Raw genomic sequence first — 26,290 nt, 5'->3', positions numbered from 1 at the left:
AAATTGTGAAATTTTTTGTTCTAGTTATGTGAAAAATGCTATTGGTAGTTTGATAGGGATGCATTGAATCTGTAGATTGCTTTCGGTAGTATAGTCATCTTCACAATGTTGATTCTTCCAATCCAGGAATATGGTATATCTCTCCATCTGTTTGTATCATCTTTAATTTCTTTCATCAGTGTATTATAGTTTTCTGCATACAGGTCTTTTGTCTCCTTAGGTAGGTTTATTCCTAGGTATATTTTATTCTTTTTGTTGCCGTGGTTAATGGGAGTGTTTCCTTAATTTCTCTTTCAGATTTTTCATCATTAGTGTTTAGGAATGCAAGAGATTTCTGTGCATTAATTTTGTATCCTGATACTTTACCAAATTCATTGATTAGCTCTAGTAGTTTTCTGGTAGCATCTTTAGGATTCTCTATGTATAGTATCACATCATCTGCAAACAGTGACAGCTTTACTTCTTTTCCTATTTGGATTCCTTTTATTTCTTTTTCTTCTCTGATTGCTGTGGCTAAAACTTCCAAAACTATGTTGAATAATAGTGGAGAGAGTGGGCATCCTTATCTTGTTCCTAATTTTAGAGGAAATGGTTTCAGTTTTTCACCATTGAGAATGATGTTGACTGTGGGTTTGTCATATATGACCTTTATTATGTTGAGGTAAGTTCCCTCTATGCCTACTTTTTGTAGAGTTTTTATCATAAATGGGTGTTGAATTTTGTCAAAAGCTTTCTCTGAATCTATTGAGCTTATCATATGGTTTTTCTCCTTCAATTTGTTAATATGGTGTATCACATTGATTGATTTGTATATATTGAAGAATCCCTGCATTCCTGGGATAAACCCCACTTGATCATGGTGTATGATCCTTTTAATGTGTTGTTGGATTCTGTTTGCTAGTATTTTGTTGAGGATTTTTGCATCTCTGTTCATCAGTGATATTGGTCTGTAGTTTTCTTTTTTTGTGACATCTTTGTCTGGTTTTGGTATCAGGGTGATGGTGGCCTCGTAGAATGAGTTTGGGAGTGTTCCTCCCTCTGCTATATTTTGGAAGAGTTTGAGAAGGATAGGTGTTAGCTCTTCTCTAAATGTTTGATAGAATTCACCTGTGAAGCCATCTGGTCCTGGGCTTTTGTTTGTTGGAAGATTTTTAATCACAGTCTCAATTTCACTGCTTGTGATTCGTCTGTTTATATTTTCTATTTCTTCCTGGTTCAGTCTCGGAAAGTTGTGCTTTTCTAAGAATTTGTCCATTTCTTCCAGATTGTCCGTTTTATTGGCATATAGTTCCTTGTAGTAATCCCTCATGATTCTTTGTATTTCTGGAGTGTCAGTTGTTACTTCCCCTTTTTTAATTTCTAATACTGTTGATTTGAGTCTTCTCCCTTTTTTTCTTGATGAGTCTGTCTAGTGGTTTGTCAATCTTGTTTATCTTGTCAAAGAACCAGCTTTTAGTTTTATTGATCTTTGCTCTATTTTCCTTCATTTCTTTTTCATTTGTTTCTGATCTGATCTTTATGATTTCTTTCCTTCTTCTAACTTTGGGGGTTTTTTGGTTCTTCTTTTTCTAATTGCTTTAGGTGTAAAGTTAGGTTGTTTATTTCAGATGTTTCTTGTTTCTTGAGGTAGGATTGTATTGCTATAAACTTCCCTCTTAGAACTGCTTTTGCTGTATCCCGTAGGTTTTGGGTCGTCATGTTTTCATTGTCGTTTGTTTCTAGGTATTTTTTGACTTCCTCTTTGATTTCTTCAGTGATCTCTTGGTTATTTAGTAGCGTATTGTTTAGCCTCCATGTGTTTGTATTTTTTACAGTTTTTTTCCTGTAATTGATATCTAGTCTCATAGCATTGTGGTCGGAAAAGATACTTGATACCAGTTCAGTTTTCTTAAATTTACCAAGGCTTGATTTGTGACCCAAGATATGATCTATCCTGGAGAATGTTCCATGAGCACTTGAGAAGAAAGTGTATTCTTTTGTTTTTGGATGGAATGTCCTATAAATATCAATTAAGCCCATCTTGTTTAATGTTTCATTTAAAGCTTGTGTTTCCTTATTTATTTTCATTTTGGATGATCTGTCCACTGGTGAAAGTGGGGTGTTAAAGTCCCCTACTATTATTGTGTTACTGTCAATTTCCCCTTTTATGTCAGCTTCAATCTTGATTACTTTTGCTGAGAGCACAGTTTTAAATTAATGGTTACCATTCTCTTTTCTTTTGGTATCTGTTGTTTGATATTGAGAAGTCTGGTGTCACTATAATTGTCCTTGCTTTGTAGGTGATCTCTGCTTTCTCCCTGGACTTTTTAAGATCTTTGTCTTTGATGTTCTGTAGTTTTACTACCTCCCAGCATGGATTTCTTTTTATTTATCCTACTTGGGATACATTATTCTTTCTGGAGCTGTGTAATCATGTTTTCATCAGTTCAAGAAAATTTGCAACCATGTTTCTTCAAATATTGCCTCTTCTCCATTCTCTCTATTCTCTCCTGAACTCTAGGTAGATGTATGTTAGACATTCCCTCCATATCTCTTAATATCGTTTTCATATTTTCTTTATTTCTTGTTTCCTATTTTCCTTATCTCCTTACTTCTCTGAACTGCATTCTAGACAATTTATTTGGTTATGTCTTCCAGTTCACTGAAACTCTCTTCAGCCATATCTGAACTCCTGTTCAGCTCATCCGTTCATTGGTTTATGCTACCAATTATATTTTTCCTTTCTAGAGGTACTAGTTACTTGTTCTTCTTTTTATTTTCAGATCTGTCTGTTCACACCTGATAATCTCTTGTTGCATGTTCATCCTTGTAAATAGGTCCCTTTCTTTCCCCTAATATTTAACATATAGCTATTTTACACAGGCATACCTTGGAGATATTACAGGTTTGGTTTCAGACCACCACAATAAAGTGAGTCACCTGAATTTTTTTGTTTCCCAGTGCATATAAAAGTTATGTTTGCACTATGCTTTCATCTATTAAGCGTGCAATAGCATTATGTCTAAAAAATGTACATACTTTAATTAAAAATTACTTTATTGCTAAAAAGTGCTAACCATCATCTAAGCCTTCAGCAAATCGTAATCTTTGCTCCTGGTGGAGGGTACTGTCTAGATGTTGATGGCTGCTGACCGATCAGGGTGGTGGTTGCTGAAGCTTGAGGTGGCTCTGGCAATTTCTTAAAAGAAGACAACAATGAAGTTTGCCTCATTGATTGACTCTTCCTTTCACAAATGATTTCTCTGTAGCATGCAGTGCTGTTTGATAGCATTTTACCCATGGTAGAACTTGTTTCAAAATTGTAGTCAGTTCTCTCAAACCCTGCCACTGCTTTATCAACTAAGTTTATGTAATATTCTAAATCCTTTGTTGTCATTTCAACAATCAGGTAAGTTTGCCATCTTATATGAGCACAGTTCATGACACCCCCAAAACAATTACAATAGTAACAGCAAAGATCACTCATCACAGATCACCATAACAAATATAATAATGATGAAAAAGTTTGAAGTATTGCGAGAATTACCAAAACATGATGCAGAGACATGAAGTGAGCAAACGCTGTTGGAAAAATGGCGCAGATAGACTTGCTCAACACAGGGTTGCCACAAACCTTCAATTTATGAAAAATGCAGAATCTTTGAGGCACAGTAAAGCAAGGCACAAGAAAACAAGGTATTCTTGTTATTCTATATCTGACCATTCCAATATCTATCCTCCTCGAGGATCTAATCTGTTTTTTCTCTTTCTGATGACTCGCATAGAAGTTTGCCTTATTGTATGTATGTTTGGTGATCTTTGATTGTAAGCCTATTGCTTGTTCAAATCAATGGAAGTCTTGGGGGCCTAAACTGGAAACGCTTTCCTCCAGGAAGGGTTTGTTCCTTGTTCTACCAGCTGCCATGGAGTACCACTGATCTGGGTCTTGGCTCCCTACAGAATCCTAGGCTCAGCTTCTCTAACTTGCTATTGGCCCAAGGCTCAGAATCCGGCCGTCAGGCATTGCAGCAATGGCATTTACCCCTCCCACTATTTCATTCCGTCCTTACTTTGCCACCACTCTGGATGCAGCTCACAGGGTTCTTTTGTGTGGAGGGGAGAGTGGGGATGGAAGTGGGAAGCGTTCTTGGGAATTTGCATTCCTTTTGTGAGACCAGTAACACTTCAAGAGGTGTGCCCTATGTAGTTGTAAGAAAGTCTATGAGTGCCTATATCAACCATATTTGAAACAAAAGTCCCCAAATTTTTATGTTTTATTATGTTAACTTTCAAACATGAGTAGAGAAAACAGTGCAGTCAGTTGAAGTAGAGAAAAGTGGAAAGAATAGTGAAGTGATCGCCCACATACCCATAAGCCAGGTAGAATTATTGTTAATTCATGGTCACACTGGTTTCATCTGTATTTGCCCTACTGCCCACCCCCCTGGATTACTTTGAAGCAAATACCAGGTGCCTTATTTTCTTTATATGCATTTTAGTGCGTACCTCTTAAAGATACAATGAGCTTTTCATGATGAAGTCAGGTCAATAAGTAAACGTGCACAATTCATAAATAAGAAAGCAAAATTTTACATAACACTATTTAAGCATTGGTTCTCGGTCACTTTTTCTTATTTTATTTTTTTTTGTGTGTGGTACGTGGGCCTCTCACTGTTGTGGCCTCTCCTGTTGCGGAGCACAGGCTCCGGACACACAGGCTCAGCGGCCATGGCTCATGGGCCCAGCCGCTCCGCGGCATGTGGGATCTTCCCGGACCGGGGCACGAACCCGCGTCCCCTGCATCGGCAGGCGGACTCTAAACCACTGCGCCACCAGGGAAGCCCTCGGTCACTTTTTCTAGTTGAAGTATTACAGGACCCTGAAATGCCTACCACGTTATTATTAAAAGTTTGCAGTATGTCTAATATAAACTTGTTACACAGATACTATATCACAATTCTTTGAAAATCAACAGCCTTTGTATCATATTTGGTAGATAATAATGATAATAACAGCAAATACTTAAATGGTACTGACTATGTGCCAAGAACAGTTCTAAGCCCTCTACATGTATTAAACTCATTTAATCCTCATAACAATCCTATGAGATAGATACTGTTTTCATCTCCATTTTACAAATGTGAAAACCAAGACATGGAAAGTTTCAGTAAGTTACCCAAGATCTTAAAGCTAGTATAAGTGATGAAGCAGAGGTATGAACCCAGACAGGCTGCATCTAGAAGTTGTAGTTTTAAACCACTATATACACACTGCCTCTCTCAGAAAAATAAGCAGATTTCTACAGCCATCTTTCAAAACTGTGTCTTCTATAAGTTATGTGTATCTGTTTTGGTGAGTTTACCATGTGAGCCTAACTTGTACCTGGTTCTGAAATATTGGCCTTCAGTATTTAGCTTAATTTTTTAAAATTACTTACGTTGCTGCCTTTGGATTTTATTATTATAAAAGTATATATCATTTCATGTTTATAATTTTGTGTAATTTCTTAGGTACACTTCATGTCGGAGATGAAATTCGAGAAATCAATGGCATCAGTGTGGCTAACCAAACAGTGGAACAGCTGCAAAAAATGCTTGTGAGTAAATGAAAGTCTCTTTTTCTAAGATTGACTTTCAGTTCATTAACTTATTTATTAATGCACAAATAAAGGATATTCTTTTATAATCAGAGTATCTCTGGTACCATCGTTTGTGTGGACTTGAACTTATACAACATTCATGAAAACTGAGAGCTAGGAAAATGTTCACATGCAGCAGAGCTTAGAAACATTTTGCCCATCTTTAGCAGTGTGGGCTTGAACATTCTCCTTTCAATCCTTTGTCTCCTATTTCTTATTGAGCAGATGTTTAAAGAAAACCTTTGCAGTTGTGCATGCTTGTGAACTAGTTTCTCACTGACCTCAACTCTGCTGACATCAGCAGTGTCAGAAGCCTCTTTCCTGTGTAGCTGAGTCATAGCCAGCTGTATTGGATTTCTCTACAGCACAGGGGAAAGGAAAGTCATAGTAGACCAGGCCATTTTTTACCATGTATATTCAAAATCTGTGTTCAAATTAGGCTTTGGATTGGGGCGGGGTAGGGAGTGCAGAGTGACAGGCCCTGGCGAGCAGAGGGAGATGTTTTGGACCTCTTGTCCTGGACCTTCTTCCCACCACAATGTAGCAGCCTGCCACGTTACTTATATCTATTAAAGGTGAAATAAGCACCACAGACTCACTACAGTCAAAACTAATGCCCAAATTATGTCAGACTCTCAACCACTGTGCCACCAGGGAAGCCCTAAAGAGCAGATTTTTATGGAGTACACCATCATAATGTAGCCTACCAAATATAATTCTTATGTAATTACTTGTTCTATTGTACAGTTCAACTTACATTCGCTCTTGAAAGGCATGTCACTTAGAGTTGTATTCGTGTCTATGAAAAGGTAACCATCAGAGGTTTGTTATACCTTTGCTGTATGACCAGGACAGTCAGCCTTGACTTTGCAGGGCTTTTCCCAGGAATAACCTCCACTGTTAGTGTGAGCAGTTCCTGCTTTTATAACTAGGTTTCATTGTAGGCCCATGCACTCTCAGCTGACTTGCATTAAATACGCCCCCACATTTTCAGTGGTTTCTTGCGCGTTTTTGTGTGCAACATTTGTTTGTTAAAAGAGCTCTCCTTTTTTTTTCCTCCAGCGGGAAATGCGGGGGAGTATCACCTTCAAGATCGTGCCAAGTTACCGCACTCAGTCGTCGTCCTGTGAGGTAATAGCTCTAACGAAACACCCCGTCTCCTCTGGGTTCTTAACTAACTGTCTGCTGATGGCTGAATGTTTTGGCTTTCTGGGAAATTGTTTCTGCCTGTGCTGTTGATCACTGCACACCAATTTTACAACAAAGATAACGGAACAGAGTAGGTCCCATCCACCTACTCAGCCCTGCTTCCATGGAGATGTCCTCAGCACTTTAACTTTCTGCAGGCTGGAATCAAAACAAAATACATATAGAGAAGCTCCAAATAATGACAAAGGCTTAATACAGAACAAATAGAGTCTCTGGGGAAAAAAAAAGATCATAATTGCAATAATATTTCCAGGAAGTACATTCACTTCCCTTGTTAAGAAATCACATAGATAGTTCTTCTTTCCAAGGATCTGAGAAGTGGTCTATTTCTGTTACGATAGAGTAGTTCAGATAATTGTGACAGGTCTCTAGATGGATGTTAAGTCTATGAGAAATTGATAACTGATGTTATTAGAGGAATATAGGCTTTTGCAACCTTCTGTGAAATTGTTTAAACTGGAATGTTATCTGATTCGTAAACAAGTTTTCTAGAGTAATACAAACCCAAAGTTCCTTTCTTACAATAGGCTTATCCTTTAGAAACTGTAGCTTTCCCAACCTATATTATTCAGTTTGCTATTGGTTAGTAAGTGAGATTCAAAAATCTATTCTTTCTATATTTGGAAATATGAGCCGGCCTAAATGGTGTCATCCTTTGGTCATTGCACATTCAGTTTGAATATTTTTTTCTGAAGCTTGTTCTTTCTTGTGCATCTTCCAAGTATGTGTACATCAATATGAAGTACACATTTCCTCCAGTTAATATTTAAGACTGGCAGACAAGTTATTTCATCTAGAAGATTGAATTTGTACTTAGGAGAAATTGATGGAGAAATTATAATGTTTCTTCCAGTCTCTAGTAGTGATGTAAATTTCACAAGAAAAATCAGAGGCTTCATGTTTTTTTGTAAACCTATTGAAGATATGTATAAGAATTTGTAGTTCTGTCAAGTATATTTTTAGTGAGCCGTGACAATTGGGGTTTCTGTTATATCAGGTCTTGAGCTCCTCTCGGTGGCTTTTTATGGAACTTCATTCAATTAGTACTATATTTCAAGACAAAATATAGAACTACTTCTGCTCCAGGATTTATAGTTTTGAAATTTGTTACCTAGTACACAAACCTTACTGGAAAAGAGAGACTGTCACATGCATTTTTAAGTAACTTTTTTTTTTTTTTTTTTTTTGCGGTACGCGGGCCTCTCACTGTTGTGGCCTCTCCCATTGCGGAGCACAGGCTCCGGACGCGCAGGCTCAGCGGCCACGGCTTACGGGCCCAGCCGCTCCGCGGCATGTGGGATCTTCCCGGACCAGGGCATGAACCCACGTCCCCCACATCGGCAGGCGGACTCCCAACCAATGCGCCACCAGGGAAGCCCTGTCACATGCATTTTTATGTAAAGCATTTTGATAGTCTAAAAATCACAGGTGGTCCTCATACCATTTCTCATCTTGGAAGAAATTTAGTAAATACGATTGATTTTTGGCTCACTAACCAGAAAATAGTGTTAGTTATTAAAAATTTTCTCTTGTGTTTTTGAGTGGTTGAACTAGTTTTGGGGTGGGACCAGAATTACACATATAAATGCTATGCTCTCGAGTAAGAAGAGCCCTCTCTTACCTTCTTTACCTCTGAAGAATAGGAAAAAATGTACTCCCCTTCTAGCCCTACCCCCAATCTGTCTGACTCTCCTGTGCTCTGGCAGAATTCAAGCCTGTGGTTGGACTCTTCCCAGTTACAGCAGTACTTCCCAAAGAAAAGCTCTCTGGCCACCTTCATCAGCATCCCCCTGGCCGTTGGTAAAAGAGGGGGCCCCTGCCCCACACCCTGGCCCTACTGACATGAGTCTCTGGGGGTGGCGCCTAGACATCATTCTGCTCACTAACAAACATCTGACAGTACTCATCTAAGGGATCCCATTATTTAAAGGCTAACAGGTTCCGGAGGTTTTCTTTAAGTTTTCTAGAAAAAGCAAATGTCTTTTGAGCAGACATGCACATTTCAAAGGTTTCAAAGAACTCTACTAAACCAAAATTTTTTAAATACTTATTTTCATCCCCTCCTTTTTCTAACATTAAAGTTTATTTGGACAATAAGGGGGTGGAGCCTGGAAAGGATTTTGAGCATGTCACATAGTATAGTGGTTGTGGCTGCTGGGATCTTTGCCAGAATCTTTAGAGGTTCAAGATTATTGTTTTAATTAATCCGTTAAAATAATCTAAAAGAATAAAGGTTTCTTCTCTGGTGTATATCTTTTACCCTTATTAGTAATATCTATCCTAGAAAGATTCTAAGGTGATTACAACATGAGAAGTCTTTGAGATTCACTTCACTTCAAATTGCATCATTCAGTAATTTTTGATACCGAGGTACCTAAGGATTATTAAATACTTTTCAAACCTAATTTTCAATAAAAATTAGGCAGTTGGGATCTTCAGCACAATAATTTTATAGTAATATTTGTCATTTTACAGTACTTGATAGGATTTTAATATCAAGTCACCCTTCGGGGTCTTATTTAAAGAAAGCAAAGGTTATAGAATGTTAGAGACAGGAAAGAAATGGTTAATGAATGACATGGTCATCACTTACAATATGTGAATCTTCAAACTGTAAAATTTTTTTCCATACTTCTGTGAAATCATGCAAGTAAGTCAGTATGGCACCTTTATAGCTAAAACCTCAAAGGAAATGGTTGTCAGACTGTGGTTGTAACTGTTGATGTGAATATCTCTGTTTCTGTGCTGGTGTTCTGTGTTAATGAACCTTGTGTCTTATTTCAGAGAGATTCCCCCTCCACTTCCAGACAGTCCCCAGCTAATGGTCATAGCAGCACTAACAATTCTGTTTCGGTAAGAACTCTAGCTCCACACAGCAAAGTGTGACAATTTTGTTGGTGCCACCTGCCATGAGTGTTCTAGTTACATGTGTTCAGTGGAAATATTGTCTTCTGCCGATATACAAGGCTACTACAGCTACAATGCAGTTTACTCCTGGAAAATCTCTTTCAACATTTTCTTCTCATTAAAAATGCCTTTCATTAGTTAAATTTGAAGAAATGTAGTTCAAGACTGCTTTGGTCATTCTCAAAATATTTCTCTGTCACCCATCTACTATTTATGACTTTGCTCAAAGTTATGCAAAGGATGTAAATGGAAGTTTCTTGAAATTTCTGAACATTTTTTTTTGAATTTGAGGAAGATAAAGAAATGTAAGGATTTTGCAGAGTAGGCATTTGGGTATTCTCGGGCTTTGTAGTTGTCTATTCTGAGTGATATCAGCAACATGTTTTAGTTTCCGCTATCTAAGTTTACGAATTGGTGTGCCCTCTGTTATTGTGGTACGTGCACATACTTTTGTGAACTATAAGCCTTGCCTGGATATAAACAGCAAAAGGAACTGGCTTCAAACTGCACTTAAGCCACGCTATTATCACATCTTTAACACAAAGTACTTTATATTTTGACTTGAACTTGGAATTTTACTTTTTTTTTTTCAGAACTATCCATTTTGAGAAGTAAAAAGAATTGTTTTTAATTTAAACAAATGGGAGCACTTAATACGTGCAGGTGTGCAATATTTGGGGTAACAAAATCTCCAAGTTGCTGATATTGCTGTTAAAAATATTGAGAGTTCTAATAATACAGCAGTATCACTTTTTTCCTATTAACTTGCCCTTTAAAAATATATCAACATTTTTATCAGATAAATTTTTAAATAATTTAGAGATCACCTCAAATGGAATGCTATAAGAGAAATTATGGAAGAAAATTTCCTAAGACTTTTATTTGCAGCTTCAAAACAGGCTACCAAAGGAATTCATTTATAACATTTAATAACTTTAAGATGGTGAAAATCCGTACAACCATTGAAGTTTTCGAAATCTAAATGGTTGCAGTGACTAAGTTGAAAAGGGCAACAGCTCTTTTGAGTTTGGGGGGGTTTTTTAAATAGGCTATTTCACTTGCAGTGGCTTTTGTGTTGAAGATGCTGAGTTGTTTCTTAAGAACACATTTTCTCTCTGCTTAAACTTACCTGCTTTCTTCAGCTTGCTGCTAAATGGCCTGGGTTTGATTTTTTTTTTTTTTGATAACTCAACATTTCTGAGAAATGGAATAATGTATATTATCTCTTTACAACTTAAATCTAGCTCATTTTTTAACCATATTGTAACAGAACACACAAATTACCTTGTACTCTTTGAAAAGTAAATGAAAATTTTTCTCCTGGGTTGGCTTTATTCTACAGGACTTGCCATCAACTACCCAACCAAAAGGACGACAGGTGAATAGATACCCTCTATAGAAACTTCTCTAAACTGAGCTGCTAATAGCCAATCCTTTATTAACCCTTTTCATCCCATAATGTCTGCATTTTGGACCATAACATTTGAGCATTGAGAGCTTGTACCATTTCATTTTAACACATTACACATGACTAATTCTCTATAAAGATTTTTTTCCTAACATCTTTGTAGCTGTGATGGTTATTGTAATTTCAACCTGATCATTTTGTGTTGATGGTTGAGAATTCAGCCTTTGGGGATCTTATGGGCCTGCCTCTGGGGTGGAAAAAAATTTTTAAAGGTTACAAAATTCTTAGAATTCTAAGAATAACTACAACGTACATGCCAGTGAACATTTTTAAGCAACAATTATCTGAAGTTTGAAGGCTTTTTCATAATTTGTATCTGCATGTGTATTTCTAAAAGCCATATACAATGAAAAAAAAAGAACAGAAAATTCCTGGCTTTACAGCCTAATCAAACATGAAAAGTTAAGTGCTGCCTAACACAAGCAAGTAACTTTCAATTTGCTGGCACTTTGAGTATGAATTTTAGGTGCAAATGCAGAGACTTGTTAATTTTATAGGCTGGATTTCTGAAAAGAAACTTAAACAGAATAATCACACAATAGTTCCAAAGCCTTCAGGTTGGTTTTACAGTGACTTAAACATTAATATTCAAATTTAATTTCAAGAGATAGAATTTTTATGGTACTTTTTGTGAAATGTGCTATTAAAAAATATCAAATTGTGAGTTAAGATTTGCATAAACTAGCACCTAATAGAACTCACCCATAAGTGATGCAACAACATCTAGCACCTTATTTTAAATCATTTAGAAATCCAGTGATTCATAAAATGGTACCATATAACCCCTTGTATGCTAATCTGTTTCCTTTTATAATATTTACTAGTTATATTCACATATCATAAAACTCAGAGCCTTAAACCATGCATATCTTGAAGCTCTGTGCAGATTTCAAGTGTTACACTGGCAAAGGCAAGATTCAAACTCACTTTTCTTCTCTAAAAAGAGTAAAATACAAAGTCTAGATCCTGTTTAAAAAATAAAACTATTTTTAAATGCTTTAAAAAATTGTTTGAATTACATTTAAGCTTATCAGCAGTGTGTAGACACACTGCCAGTTGTCATGTAAGCATTTTACAGCAAGATACCAACACGGAGTTCTTGCTAGTTTTGTATCATGTACTGCTTTAGGGTTAAAACCTGTCCTGGATGCTTGTGGTCATGGTTTAAAGGCTGCCATGTGATCATGACAACTTATGCATAATAGCAACTAAATATATTCAGATTTTAAAATGGTAAGCATACTTCTCTATAATTTTAAGCCTATCCTATTATAGTAAAAGCAGAAATTAAGTCTATTTTTACTAAGGAAGTATCTTAAGTGTTCCCTCCAAATAAAAAGAGCAAAGACTTGAACCTGTACACACCAAAAGTAGTACATTGTTTCTAGTGGTAGCTGTTTTTTGTGTTGTATTTCCATGCATCATATTTGCTTTCACCATCTAATGTCCTGTTTGTATTGTAGTAAGTGTTGGTATGTGGTTATTAAGTTAGAGCTGACTGTTTTCTTTCACATCACCATGGCATTTTTTCTTACAAACTCCTGTTTTATAGATCTATGTAAGAGCACAATTTGAATATGATCCAGCCAAGGATGACCTCATCCCCTGCAAAGAAGCTGGCATTCGATTCAGAGTTGGTGACATTATCCAGATTATCAGTAAGGATGATCACAATTGGTGGCAGGGTAAACTGGAAAACTCCAAAAATGGAACTGCGGGTCTCATTCCTTCTCCAGAACTTCAGGAATGGTATGTTTTTGTTGTTTTCTTTTAGTTTCCAATAAAAATGAAGCCTGGCCATCCATTTTTCAACTTTATATTTTATTCTTTTATAGGGTAAAACCTGTTTAATATATTCCTTGCTCTATTAGCCAAACACAGTTCAAATTAGTCATCCAAGATTCTAAACTGTCAGCACCAAGTAAGCTCCTGCTTATAGAGTCAGGTCTTTGTTTCACACATGAGGAGAGGAAGGTCTGTAGAGGGGCTGAGCGACTAGCCTCAGGTCATGGTCACATCGTGGTCTCTTAGCAGAGCCCTCTATTCCTATATGCTGTTTCCATCCTTTTAGAATTGCATTTTTTTAAATGTACCCACTCCTTGCCCCTCCACATGCTCTCACCACCCCCATTCCACTCCACCACCAGCGAAAAACTCAAATGGCCAGGATTCACGGTCATTCCAGGTATTTAAAGAGAAAATGTTTCACTATTAGAAGGGTAAGACAGTCAGAAGCTTCGTTCTTTACCTTTCCAGGTTTTTTTTTTTAATAAATTTATTCATTTATTTATTTTTGGCTGCGTTGGGTCTTCGTTGCTGCGCACAGTCTTCCTCTAGCTGCGGCGAGCGGGGGCAGCTCTTCGTTGCGGTGCGCGGGCTTCTCATTGCTGTGGCTTCTCTTGTTGCGGAGCACGGGCTCTAGGTGCGCGGGCTTCAGTAGTTGTGGCACGTGGGCTCAGTAGTTGTGGCTCGTGGGCTCTAGAACACAGGCTCAGTAGTTGTGGCGCACGGGCCCAGCTGCTCCGAGTCATGTGGGATCTTCCCGGACCAGGGTTCGAACCCGTGTCCCCTGCATTGGCAGGCGGATTCATAACCACTGCACCACCAGGGAAGTCCCCCTTGCCGGGTCTTTAAAAATGTGTGTCTGTTTGTTAGACAGTTTAGGCTTTGAACGCAGGTTAAAGTCAAACAGTTTTTAGACATGTTTTTAACTGAGAGGAGTCACGGATTACTGTGTATTTTGGTAAAACCTATTTCTGTTACTAATGTTACAATTTGCTGTTTTTTGAAAAATGTCAATAGTTTTACCTTTGTCAGTACTTTGGCAATATATATCAGAAACCTAGTGCAAAATAGATAACTTCATGTCCAAAATACTTGAACCTAGCTGAAAGAGACCAAAGGCATAGAGTTCATAGACACGTACAACTTTTCATCCTTTTTTTTCACTAATTAAAGGGATTTCTCAGCTAACCTCTTTTGCTTGATCAGTTCTTTCAGCTATACTCTTAAATTTAGAATGTCAGAGCTGGTAAGAACTTCAGATGCCATCATTTTACACAAGGAAACATAGGCCTAGTTAGAGGAAGTAGCAGCCTTCCGTCTGATGCTGTCTTTCAAATCTCATCTTCAGAAAACAGTTTAAGCATTAGTGAGAGGAAAGTGATTTCTGAGTCATTTTGATGGTGATGTTACTATGTTATCACTGATATTTATGTTTTACAAAATGTGTTCTTGAATGTTGCCGTATATTAATGAGCATTTGTTGAAAATAATTATGTAGAATCCAGACCTCTTCTCCCTAGTCAGCTCATTTGTATAAATCATGTCTCACCAGTACCTAGAACTCTGAGTCCTCTGGAGGAAGCCTGAGAAATGGCAGGGGGAAAAGCAGATTTGCTTCCTGTTTCCTGTAATGGTAGACTAGGTTATTTGGATCAATTCTCCCACTGGAAAAGAAAAATGAAAAGTGCTACAGAAAATATGTTTTTGAAAATGACCTTAAAAGTACTAAGTAGCTGAAAAGGTATTGGGGAACTCAGTGACCAATTTTTATATGAAAGCCATTAATCAGAGCAGTAAAAATTAGAGTACCAAGTTGGTCCATTTTGCCAGGAGGGCATTTCTATTACTAAAAACTTCTCTGCCAGAAGACCAAGGTTAAGACCTAATAAGGCCTGTACAAGTAGGAGAATCTTTTAGGAGACTCATCCCGCATTGTCAGGATCTGCAAAAGGCTATACCCCCAGGTTAAGAGCAAACAGATAAGCATCCCCTCACTGCCCTTCCACACCAGGGGACTGTAGAGAAGACTGCCTTGTCGGTGAGCAGAGCAAAAGGAAAGCAGAGTTCCCCTGAAAAAATTGTGGCCACTGGTCCACCTTGAATGGATTTGCACCCAGGTACACATAGCCCGGGACAGCCAGGGAAACTCCAGCTATGTGCTCGATGTGAGGTTTCCCCCTTACTAATAGTTCCAAATATCTGTTATAAACAAATGAAAGTCTCTGAAGGAGAACACTTTTATCCTAGGCCTCATCCTAGAGCTCCTCCTGACCCCCCACGTAAACTTTCTTGAGGGCAGTTACCAGCAAGTCAAAATAAGCAGGCGCACATGGAAACCAGTGAGACCTGACAGAAATGAAAGACGCCAGGAACAAACTCAAACCTACTTCATATATTGGAATTAGGGGACAAAGGTTTTTAAACAACTGTGCTTATTAGCAAGCTTTTAAAAATCAGTAAAAGCTTTAAAAATATCTTCAGAGAAGAGGGGAAAAAATTTAATGGCATAGCAGATTTGAAAAAGAACCAAAATGAATTTCCAAGGACAAAAAAATGCACTAACAAAAGCTCAGTGGCCACACGCCTATTAGAATGGCTAAAATTTTTTAAAGTTTTCATCAGCAGGTAAATGGATAAACAAATGATGGCATATGCATACAATAGGATGCTCTTAAGCAATAAAAAGAAATGAACTATTGATAACACACAACAATATGGGTGAAACTCAAAATCATTAGGCTGGGTTTCCAGGCAAAAAAGAGAACATACTATATAACTCCATTATATAAAATTCCAGAAAATGCAAAACTAATCTACAGTGACAGTGGTTTCCTGGGGATCTGGAGGAGGGAGGGAGGGATTACAGAGGGGCATAAGAAAATTCCTGGGGTGATGAAAATGTTTGTTATCTTGATTGTAGTGATGGTTTCATGGGATGTATTAATGTTTCAAAACTGATGAAATGTTACACTTTATATGTTATGTTCAGTTTATTGCAGAAAAACTGAACTCAATAAAGTTGCAGTGACCGTAGAGGGAGACGGGGATTCTAACTAGGATGAAGAGGAAGAGGCCCACTGGGCAGTATGTTCCTTGAGACCACAGTAGGACTCTGGAGGTATAGGAAGGCATTCCCAACTGAGGGGGAAAAGCAGAGTCCCTTGCTGGAAAAGTGAATTGGTCTCTAGAATGTCGATGGACGTGTAATACTAATGAGAAAGATTTGAAACAATACTATCAGCCAGACCCAGAAGCTTTGTTCAGATGTGTTGCTACCAAGTCATATTTTTCACATCCTCTAGATGAGAAATCAATTTTTTTGGACCCAAATACCTTACCTTATTTATCCTTGCTAAATCTCACCTTGCTTGACAAGGCCCATCAGTCTAATCCTCTGATACGATTTAAGTCCCTGAATCTGTCATCCCTTCCCTTGCCTACTAGATCCTCATCCAAGTCAGCAATAAAATGTTAAACATGTGTTTGAAATTTCCTTCCAGGTTAACCTAAATTCTAACACAGTTTCCTTGCACATACTGAGCTAAAAGAAATAACATTCATTTCCTGAGTGCCTAGTAAAAATCAGTATCATTCCTCTGTCATTACACCACATATGGCCACACCACAAATTTTTACTGGGAACTTCTTAAAGTTTTTAAGCTGAAAAACATTTATTATAAGATACTCTGTACACTATAACGTAAGCTTCACGAGGTCAGGATTTCATCTCTTTTAACCTGTCAAAAATTCCTCAGTTCTGTTTATGTTTCCAAAGATCCTATGCCTCACAGAAGCTGTAGTTATGACTGACAGCACATACTGGCTTGAACTGGAAGAATTCCCAAAGCAAAGGTTCCATCAGCCTCCTCTCTATGCCACTTAGGTAATATATGGAGATTGACTTTGTTGCTGTTGCTGAGAGTTCACAGTATTTCCCAATAAATGTCTTTCTCCTAACCAAAAATAAAGAAATAAATATAAATAAAGCCCTCAAAGAGCAAGAGAGAGAAAGAGACATGAAGGAAAGACTCTTTAAGAAAGTAGAAGAGAACACTTCCCAACTCATTTCATGATGCCAGCATTACCCTAATACCAAAGGTCAATAAAGGCAAGAGAAAACTACAGACCCATATCCCTCATGAGCACAGATGTAAAAATCCTCAGCAAAATATTAGCAAATTGAATCTAACAATATATAAAAAGGATATACATCTTGACCCAGTAGAGTTTGTACTGGGAGTGAACAGCTGGTTCAACATTGGAAAACCAATCAACCTGATTCACCATATTAACAGACTAAAGAAGAAAAATCCACATGGTCATAGCCATAGGTGCGGATTTTAAAATTCAACATCCATTCATGATTAAAACTCTCACAAACTGTGAATTGAAGGGAGCTTCCTTAAACCTGATTGAGAGTATCTACAATAAACCTACAGCAAACATTATCGGAAGGGAAAAAAAATATAACAGGTGATATGATTCTGTGTAGAAATTCAAAGCAATCTATAGATAAACAATTAGAATTAATGAGAGTTTAGCAAGATGGCTGATGTAAAATCAGTGTACAAAAGTCAATATTTCTATTTACAGTAAAAAACGGAAAATAATTTTTAAATACCCTACATAACACCACCTGCAACACCATAATACTATAAAGTACTCTTGCAAAAAAAATAGAACTTAAGTTTGATTAGGCCTCTAGATCTAATTAGCTATTTGCAGGAAATGCAAAAGACAAAGAGACTTACTGAAGACACCGCAGGGGTGAGATCAGAAACTATAGGACAAACAACCAGTTTCTGCAACAAATAATTTGCAAGAAGAAAAGGGAGAGAGGGAACCTATAGGTTTAAAGGGGATTTAAGAATATTTAAGGAAGAAATGATACAAACTTGGATTTTTTTCAAAGTAATCTTAGGGTGGGTAGGTTGTAAATAAAACAAAATAAGCCATGAGTTAATAAATGTTGAAGCTGGGTTGTAGATATTTGGGGTTCGTTACACTATTCTCTACTCTTGTATATGTTTGAATTTTTCAATATTACAAATTCTTTAAATACCATTTATAAGTTTTTTAATCAACAACCTAGGAACAAACCTAATAAAGTTGTTCAAGACATTTAGAGGATAAATTATAAAACTTACTGAGACATTAAAGAAGACCTAAGTAAATGGAAAGACATACTGTATTCAGGGACTAGAAGACTCAGTATTGTAAATATTGTAAAGATGTCTATTCCTCCCAGATTGATTCATAGATTCAGTTCAATCCCAACCGTTTTGAAATTGACAAGCTAATTTTAAAGTTTTCAAGGAAACGCACAGAATCAGGAATAGTCAAGATGCTCTTCTAGAAGCATAAGGAGGGAGGCCTTGCCCCACTGATGCCAAGATTTATTATAAAGCTGTAGTAATTAAGACAATAAGGTATGGGCTTAGAGATGTTCAAATAGACCAATTGAAGAGAACCCCTGAACACTCTCATACATAAATAGTCACTAGTGAGGAATGAATAGACTTTTCCATAAGTTGTGCTGGGGCAATTGGTTATCCATTAGGGAAAAAATGAGAGAAATTGGACCCCTAACTTCACACCACATACAAAAATCAGTTCCAGTGTATTAAAAACCAAAACATGAAAGACAAAAGTATAAACCCTTGAGAAGATAATATTGGAGAATATCTTTAGGGACAAGGAAGGATTTCCTAAAAAAAGATATCAAAAATATTTCCCATAAAAGAAAACATTGCTAGATTTGACTAAATTAAAACTAATAAGTTACATTCATCAAATACCATGAAAAGATTAAAAAGGCAAGCCACAGAGTGGAAGAAGATACCTCCAACACATGTAACTAACAAAAGTGTAATATTCAGACCATATAAAGAATTCCTACAAATCAATGAGAAGACGACAACTGGATAGGAAAGTGGTCAAAAGATTTGAAAAGGCACTTTACAAAAGAGGAAATCCAATAGCCAATAGCATATGAAAAGGTGCTCAATCTCATTAATAATCAGTGAAATGCAAACTCAAAACATAGTGTTATTTCATTACTCGTCCACCATGATGGCTAAAATTATAGACTGATAATAACAAGTGTTCACATGGAAGTGGAACAACAGGAACTCTATACTGCTGGTGGGAATGCAAATCAGTACAATCTCATTGGAAAACAACGCGTCATTTTCAATAGCATTGTATGGCATTCTGATAGTGATTTTGGATTCTCCTTATATGTGGCTCACTCGGGCACCCCACATTGGCCCACAAGCAAAGTCATTAAGTAAGCAAAACCTTCTGTGGTAATATCTTGAAAGGCAAGTACTTGCTTAGCCTAAACCTAAGAGAGCAACTTTTTAAATTATTATTATTTTAAATTTTTGGCTGCGTTGGGTCTTCGTTGCTGCACACGGGCTTTCTCTAGTTGCGGCGAGTGGGGGTTACCCTTCGTTGTGGTGCGCGGGCTTCTCACTGCGGTGGCTTCTCTTGTTGCAGAGCGTGGATTCTAGGCGTGTGGGCTTCAGTAGTTGTGGCACATGGGCTCAGTAGTTGTGGCTCGCGGGCTCTAGAATGCAGGCTCAGTAGTTGTGGCACATGGGCTCAGTAGTTGTGGCTCGCAGGCTCTAGAATGCAGGCTTAGTAGTTGTGGCACAGGGGCTTAGTTGCTCTGCAGCATGTGGGATCTTACTGGACCAGGGCTCGAACCCATGTCCCCTGCATTGGCAGGCAGATTCTTAACCACTGTGCCACCAGGGAAGTCCTAAGAGAGCAACTTTTTAACAACATTTATGTATATGTTACTAATGCTGAATACTGTAATTATGCAGAACAAAATTATGATTTTTCTGAATGTAATTCTAACTTTGGATTTAATCATAGTTTTTTTTTTCCTACCTAGAATCTTCAAGTAGTAGTAGTATCATTTATTAGGCATCTACTGTGCCTGCCACTGTGTTAGGGATATTATTTACATTTTTTGTTATAATTCTTTACAGCAGCCATCCAAGAGGCTCCAAGAGATTAAGGAACTTGCCAATAGAATGCATCGCCTAAGAGCATGGGCTCTGGTGCCAGACTGTCCTCACCCTCCCACTTTATTAGCTGTGTGATTGGGACAAATTAATTAACCTCTCAGTCCTTTGATCCCCTCATCTGTAAAACAGTGACATGATTTCACGTGTTGTTAGAAAGATTAAATGAGTTAATATATGTAAATTTCCTAGAAAAGCACCTAACACTAAATTGATAAAAGCTAATAAGTGATAGAGCCAGGATTTCAAATCAGACCTGTCTCAACTCAAAATCCCACACTCATTCCACTGTATTTCATGACTATATGTTTAGACTTTTCATCTGTGTTATCAATTAGTATATGTTCAAGTGATACAATGTTATTTTCGTATAAGCCTGCATTTTTAAAACCTTTCTAGGAAATTGTCAAGGAGCAGCCTTTATCTGAATGATTTGAAACGTTTGTGAGGAGTTTGTTCACGCAGGTTCATGTAAACTCTTCAAATGACTGGTTTTCCTCTTTTATCAGCATAAAACTATACATTAGTTTTTTTTCTTTTCTTTGTGTGCTAGGCGAGTCGCTTGCATTGCCATGGAGAAGACCAAACAGGAGCAGCAAGCCAGCTGTACTTGGTTTGGCAAGAAAAAGAAGCAGTACAAAGATAAATATTTGGCAAAGCACAATGCAGGTAGGGAAAAGTACGACTTACTGAGACCGGTTAAACATCTCAAAGACTGAAGTAGATGTAACATCTCAATTCCGTCTTCAGAGTTCTCTATCAAAAAAATTTCACCATATGAGATCATCAGCTTGCAAAAACTTTAAGAATCCCTTGCCTTCAATTATTATGTTGGTTATTTGCCAAATATTTTACAGAGCTATACTTTATAGGAAGAAAATGCTATTTGGAAACAGTACTCTCTGGAACTCAAAGAACCCAGTACATTAAGTCCTCCCCTGAGAAATGAGAGACAGAGTTTGCTGAATTGCCAGGATTCTTGCCTCCTTGCTGAGACTGGCCTTGAGCAAATACCCTCACTCCTGGCTCCTCTCTGGCCCTTGGACATGGCCCTGTGCCACATTTCTAAGGGCAAAGGTGCGCTCTTAACAGAGAGCTGTGCTGCAAATGGTTCAGTGATTGATCTGAAAGAGTGCAAATGACATTAGATAGATACTAACTTAATTTGGTCAGTTCCTGTCACTAGTCTTCTTCCTTCATGGTATTTCTTAGTCCCTAAAAGACCAAGAACATTATCTTGGCCTACCCTTCATGGTATGTTTGTCTATATGGAAGCTTGCATTCAACTTAAGTCAAAATATTCACTCATTTGCTAAGAACTGAAATGAATACCAAAAAAAGCATGCTCTGTCATTGCAGTAGAATTCCCAGAAGACTCACAGGATGTAACTTAAGTTAACGAAAAGGCATGATGATGTAGGGTGGGATTTACTTATTTTCAATAACTTCTTAATATGACTCCTTTTATAAGGAACTTTTCTGAGGAAGTGCAAGCCCCAACATTGGCATTAGATTAGTTCCCAAGGTTTCAGAAATAACTCCAAACTTCAAACATATGGCAAAGAAAATCAAGTGAATGCAATCACGCACACCCAGTTTGACAGTATAATATTTCTGACAGATATGAAATGCATTTCCCTCTGTAGAACGTTATATTTTATTAGCATTCACTAGGAAAAATTATTTTGAAACTCTGAATGATTCATTTCTTGATCAGAGAGTACAAGTAAACATTTTGAAGTATTGTATAATGTGGAATGAACGTGAGTGACCACATGGCTTAATTTTAAATGGTTCAGTTAAATGCAGAAATCTTTCCCATCATGATAGCTACAGTGTGCCACATTTTTATTTCCAATAAAAGGTATCATTTCTGGTTATATACCACTACAGAGCACTAGTCTGATAATGGCTATTTTTGTTTTATAAAGGGAAGAAATATTCAAAGTAGATTAGTTAAATGTAATTAGTTAAAACTAATTGTAAATGCTCCAGTAGTACTATTTGAAGAAATTCACTGTAGTAGCAGCAGAATGTTGTTTAATATAAAATGTCAGTGGTTATTGCCAGGTCTCCATAATCACCTTTATTTCCATCAGCTTCTAACAGGCTCAAAAGGTCTGTTGACATTACATATACATGTATAACCTTGTAATTTTTACAATGATTTTAAATGATACATAGATGGCATTAAAATTAATTTAAACGTAGAAAAGCAAAGAAATGGCCGATAAGGCTGTCAATTCATCCTTAGCTTTTTATATTCTACTGATGGAAGGCATGTAGATATGAGTATTCAATTTGCCAACACTCTTTAATTTAGCTCTGAGGAAAAATAAGAAGCCAGTTAATTGAAAAACTGGACTCTCTAAATTCTGACAAAGAGTCTGTTGAATCGTTCACTTGAGAATTTTGCCAGAGAATCAGCATCCTATCTGGTGGCCAGTGTTTTCCAGAGTTAACTTTTTCCATTCTTTGACCACTGGGGCACCACTGATCTTCCATTGTTCCTGTTCTCTCTGATTCATCACAAGTGGTGCTTGGTAGTCCTGCAAATGCACCTGTAAGCTTAATAGCCAGCCCAAGCTAGGACCAGAAGTTAGCACACCTGTGTATCCATGCACCTTTGGCAAATCACTTGGCTCCTGTGGGCCTCAAAACGAGGGAATTGGGTTAGTCAATAAAGGATATCTTTTCTAATTCTAAAGTTCAGTGGATCTCAGGTTATTTCATCACTGGGCCTGATAAATGGATATCATTTAATGAAGCCAAGTACTCATTTGCTGTCCCTTACCTTAAGCTTTAGCTCTGGTAAACATTGCCCATTATGTTTGAAGGCTATATCACCCTTGCTAGAGAAGGCAGGAACCTCGTAGAAATGGAATAGAATTGCTTTTTCTCTGTCGTCTTTAAACACAACACCTCCTATCCAAAACCATGGATCTATCTAAGTTCTCGTAAACTTAAAACTAAGAGGAGACCCACCACTTCTTTGTTATCCACAGCATCTTCCTAAGCAGTGGTCTTCCGGGCCTCAGAGCCTTCCTCATGCTCACAGTTCCTTCTACATGTCAGTATTTGTCACTGCCTGAGAGCCTCCTTTGATAGAAAATCTGAGCTTTTTATAAGGTCCTTGCAGGGCCACTCAAGTTTCTGTACAGAACTTGTGTTTAGGCTCATTTGTGACTGTCTAGTCAGAATGTCATTGTTAGGATTCCCACCCGCACAAAATCATCACTCATGAGATCTCCTATTAGTTTTTCTGGTCTGGAGAAGATGCCTGGCTTTTTCCCTGGACTTTCTAGAATATACTGCCTAGCATGTCCTTTCTGCCACCATCTCTTCAGCATTCTTCCCCATCACCAGTCAACTCTTACATTTTGTTAATTATAAAGACCAGAAGAACCATTTACCTACTGATTACCTTGCCTTTACAAGAGATGAAATTGTCAGGAAGGAAAGTCAAGTATTTTATCAGCTGTTCTGCTTTTAGCTATGATGAAAGTTTATCCTAGTATGTGGCATTGCCTACATAAAGAATTGCTCTGAAAGAGAGAAACACATACTGTTGACCTCCATTGGGAAGGCAAATGCTTTGAGAACTTTGAAATACCATATTCTTTAATACCAAGAACTAGCCAAATGGGTTCATAGGCCACAAATCCAACTATATTTCTGAAAGGTGTTTTCTGACTTATTCAAAAGTCGATTGTAAAATACAGTGGGGGAATTGTCCCGTAGTCCTCAGTAAATTAAAATAAGGGCCATTGGGATTAACATATACACACTACTATATAAAAAATAGATAACCAACAAGTACCTACTGTGGAGCACAGGGAACTACACTCAATATTTTGTAATAACCTATAAGGGAAAAGAATCTGAAAAAGAATCTGAATCACTTTGCTGTACACCTACCTGAAACTAACACAACATTGTAAATCAACTGTACTTCAATTTTTTAAAAATGCAACTGATTTTTATACATTGAAAAATAAGTAATTTTTAAAAAATAAAATAAGGGCATACGTTTTGTTTCCTGCTTCAAATCTTTGAGAATTCAGCAGCTATTGTTGACAAGATCCAAACCTTATCATTAAATTCTGAAGTTGTTTACATTTGTAGTAAAAATAAAGGATGAGAACTTTATCAGTATCTAGAACTGATGGAAATGATAAAATACTAGAATTAATTATTTCCATTTATGTCACCAGGAAATTCTACCTGTCTAGTTAAAGCAGAATTCTGTTCAAATTGTTGCCTACCTCTCACATTATATAGTGGCAGTCTATTAGCTGAATGTGACCCATAAATAAATTTTATTTTTCCCATATACACATGGCGTTTAAAATAATCTTAATTAGTTATCACATTTGAGAATCAAATATTTAACATAAAATCTGGGTTTCTGCCTTTCCTTGAAAGAACAGAGGATGTGGTAACATTAGGCCCACTTTACTCGGCCCAGTGTTACCGTGTACAGTGGCTTATCTAAGTGGAGGTTTGTACAGTATTTGAAGATACTAGTATACTTCAAAGCTACTTTGAAGATAGCTTTTCCAGCTGAGATATGGAATCAGTGTTGTTAAAGGCTTATTTACGGAAAAGATTCTACTGGAGAACAGGTATCTAAATACTCAAAAGTGTCATGAACATTGAGTAGCTTACCAGGAAGTCAGGACAATGGACAATATGCCAGACAGTATTTCTGAAGCCTTGGGAATAGATTTGATTATGGTGTGTGTAGCGTTTACAGCAAATACATTTTCTGCAACGCATGAAAGACTTTTAGCCACATAAATTTGATGCAAAAAGTATTGTCATGCTTCTAGAAGAACTATACTCTTTGAGGCACTGAGATTCCTCAGCCCTAGGACTTCCAAAATCAATTTAAGATCAAGTTATTAATGTAAACCTTTTTTAAAACTCTTCATTGATTCATTTTCTTGTAATGTTAGAGCCCTGAGCAGTGGTATTTAAATATCCTGAGAAACCCCATTTACATACACACATACAAACATAGAGGATTTCTACAGTACCATTCATAGGTGTGTTCAAATTATGTTTAATACCACAAATTAGTACTGTTGACTTTAAAAAGCTATTATTTTTGTTTTCTTTAATACAGAGAACTCTAAAGACGACAAAAAGTGGCCCATAATCTCACTGCCCTGTTGACATTTTTTTAATAGTAAAAGTAATAGGCACATGTGATTAGAAAAGATACAGAATGAAAAGCAAAAGGCTTCCACACCTACACTCCCTGAAGAAGGTTTCTTGTAACTATTCCCAGACAAAATTTGTATGCATATGCTAGTATATAAAACCCACTGGCTTTTATATAAGGATATTGTTGAATTTTTATTAAAATGAGTTTGTTTCTTAATGTGATTTATTTGCCTCATGTTTAGAATATTGCATGGTAAAGTTTCTTTTGTGCATATTATACTTTTATTTTACTAATATATTAAAAGCCATATTTCAATGACCCCTGTACATTTTTCATGCTGTCTTACTCCCAATGGCCTCTGTGCATGTAAGTAACCTGTTGAGTGACTGTGCCTCTTTGTTTTTGACGGTTTCCTTTCATTAAGTCCCTTTTTTTAAATCAGCAAACAAACAACTTAAAACCTTTAAAAGTTCAGTCTCTAAGTGTTCTCCTTATATTCTTTGTATGTCGTATTTTAAAATATCCTTTTTTATTGTTTCTCCACCCTATGACTACGTGATGATTTCATTTAGACCGGAGTACCCTCTTCATGCTACTCATATATGGTTAAGATACTGATGTGTAACATATCTGTTCATTTGTCATGTTGATTGTTGATATCTAACTCATTCTTATGTGTTTGAAAAAAATGACAATTCAGTAGGATTGGAGTCAGGGCTCTGTAGAGGGAAAGAGATGTGTATACCATTCAGAAAACTTGTGTCATCATCTTGCTCTTTTGTGAGATGCTTGATTATTTCTATATAATAAGATATATCAGCTTGTTGATGGACCTCTTTCATAAGCATACTTTTCTTGATGAAAATATCACTCAGAGGGCAATAGGTATAAAAAGCAATGCCGTAAGCTCTCCTGCTTTCATTTTTGCAACTCTTCGTCGCTCCATTACCACTGCAGCATGACTAGCTAGCTCCGCCACGCAGACAGCCTCATGTTCATTTTGATTTTCTGAATCTGCCATTCTAAACACAGAAAGCATTTTGTGGTTTTTAGCTGTTGCTAGAGAATATGCTTTTAAGTCTTTTAGTCAACGTTTA

General features: G+C 37.1%; 1 protein-coding gene across 4 annotated transcripts in view; it reads left to right on the top strand.

Annotated features, from left to right (window-relative positions):
• The window catches only part of CASK (calcium/calmodulin dependent serine protein kinase), a 373,376-nt gene that overhangs the window by 328,604 nt on the left and 18,482 nt on the right, over positions 1-26,290 (top strand). Inside the window, exons 16-21 of one of the 4 annotated variants that reach the window (XM_024759848.1) lie at positions 5,490-5,575; positions 6,680-6,748; positions 9,611-9,679; positions 11,076-11,111; positions 12,754-12,950; positions 20,577-20,692. In XM_024759848.1, coding sequence (XP_024615616.1) covers positions 5,490-5,575; positions 6,680-6,748; positions 9,611-9,679; positions 11,076-11,111; positions 12,754-12,950; positions 20,577-20,692 — 573 coding nt within the window. The remainder of the gene's footprint in view (positions 1-5,489; positions 5,576-6,679; positions 6,749-9,610; positions 9,680-11,075; positions 11,112-12,753; positions 12,951-20,576; positions 20,693-26,290) is intronic. The other 3 variants (XM_024759849.1, XM_024759850.1, XM_024759851.1) reach the window with 3 other exon arrangements.

Source organism: Neophocaena asiaeorientalis, unplaced genomic scaffold (genome assembly GCF_003031525.2).
Source record: "Neophocaena asiaeorientalis asiaeorientalis breed wild unplaced genomic scaffold, Neophocaena_asiaeorientalis_V1.1 scaffold312, whole genome shotgun sequence".
Lineage (NCBI taxonomy): Eukaryota > Metazoa > Chordata > Mammalia > Artiodactyla > Phocoenidae > Neophocaena > Neophocaena asiaeorientalis.
Note: the sequence above shows the minus strand (reverse complement) of the source record. Positions and strands in the feature narration are given on the sequence as shown.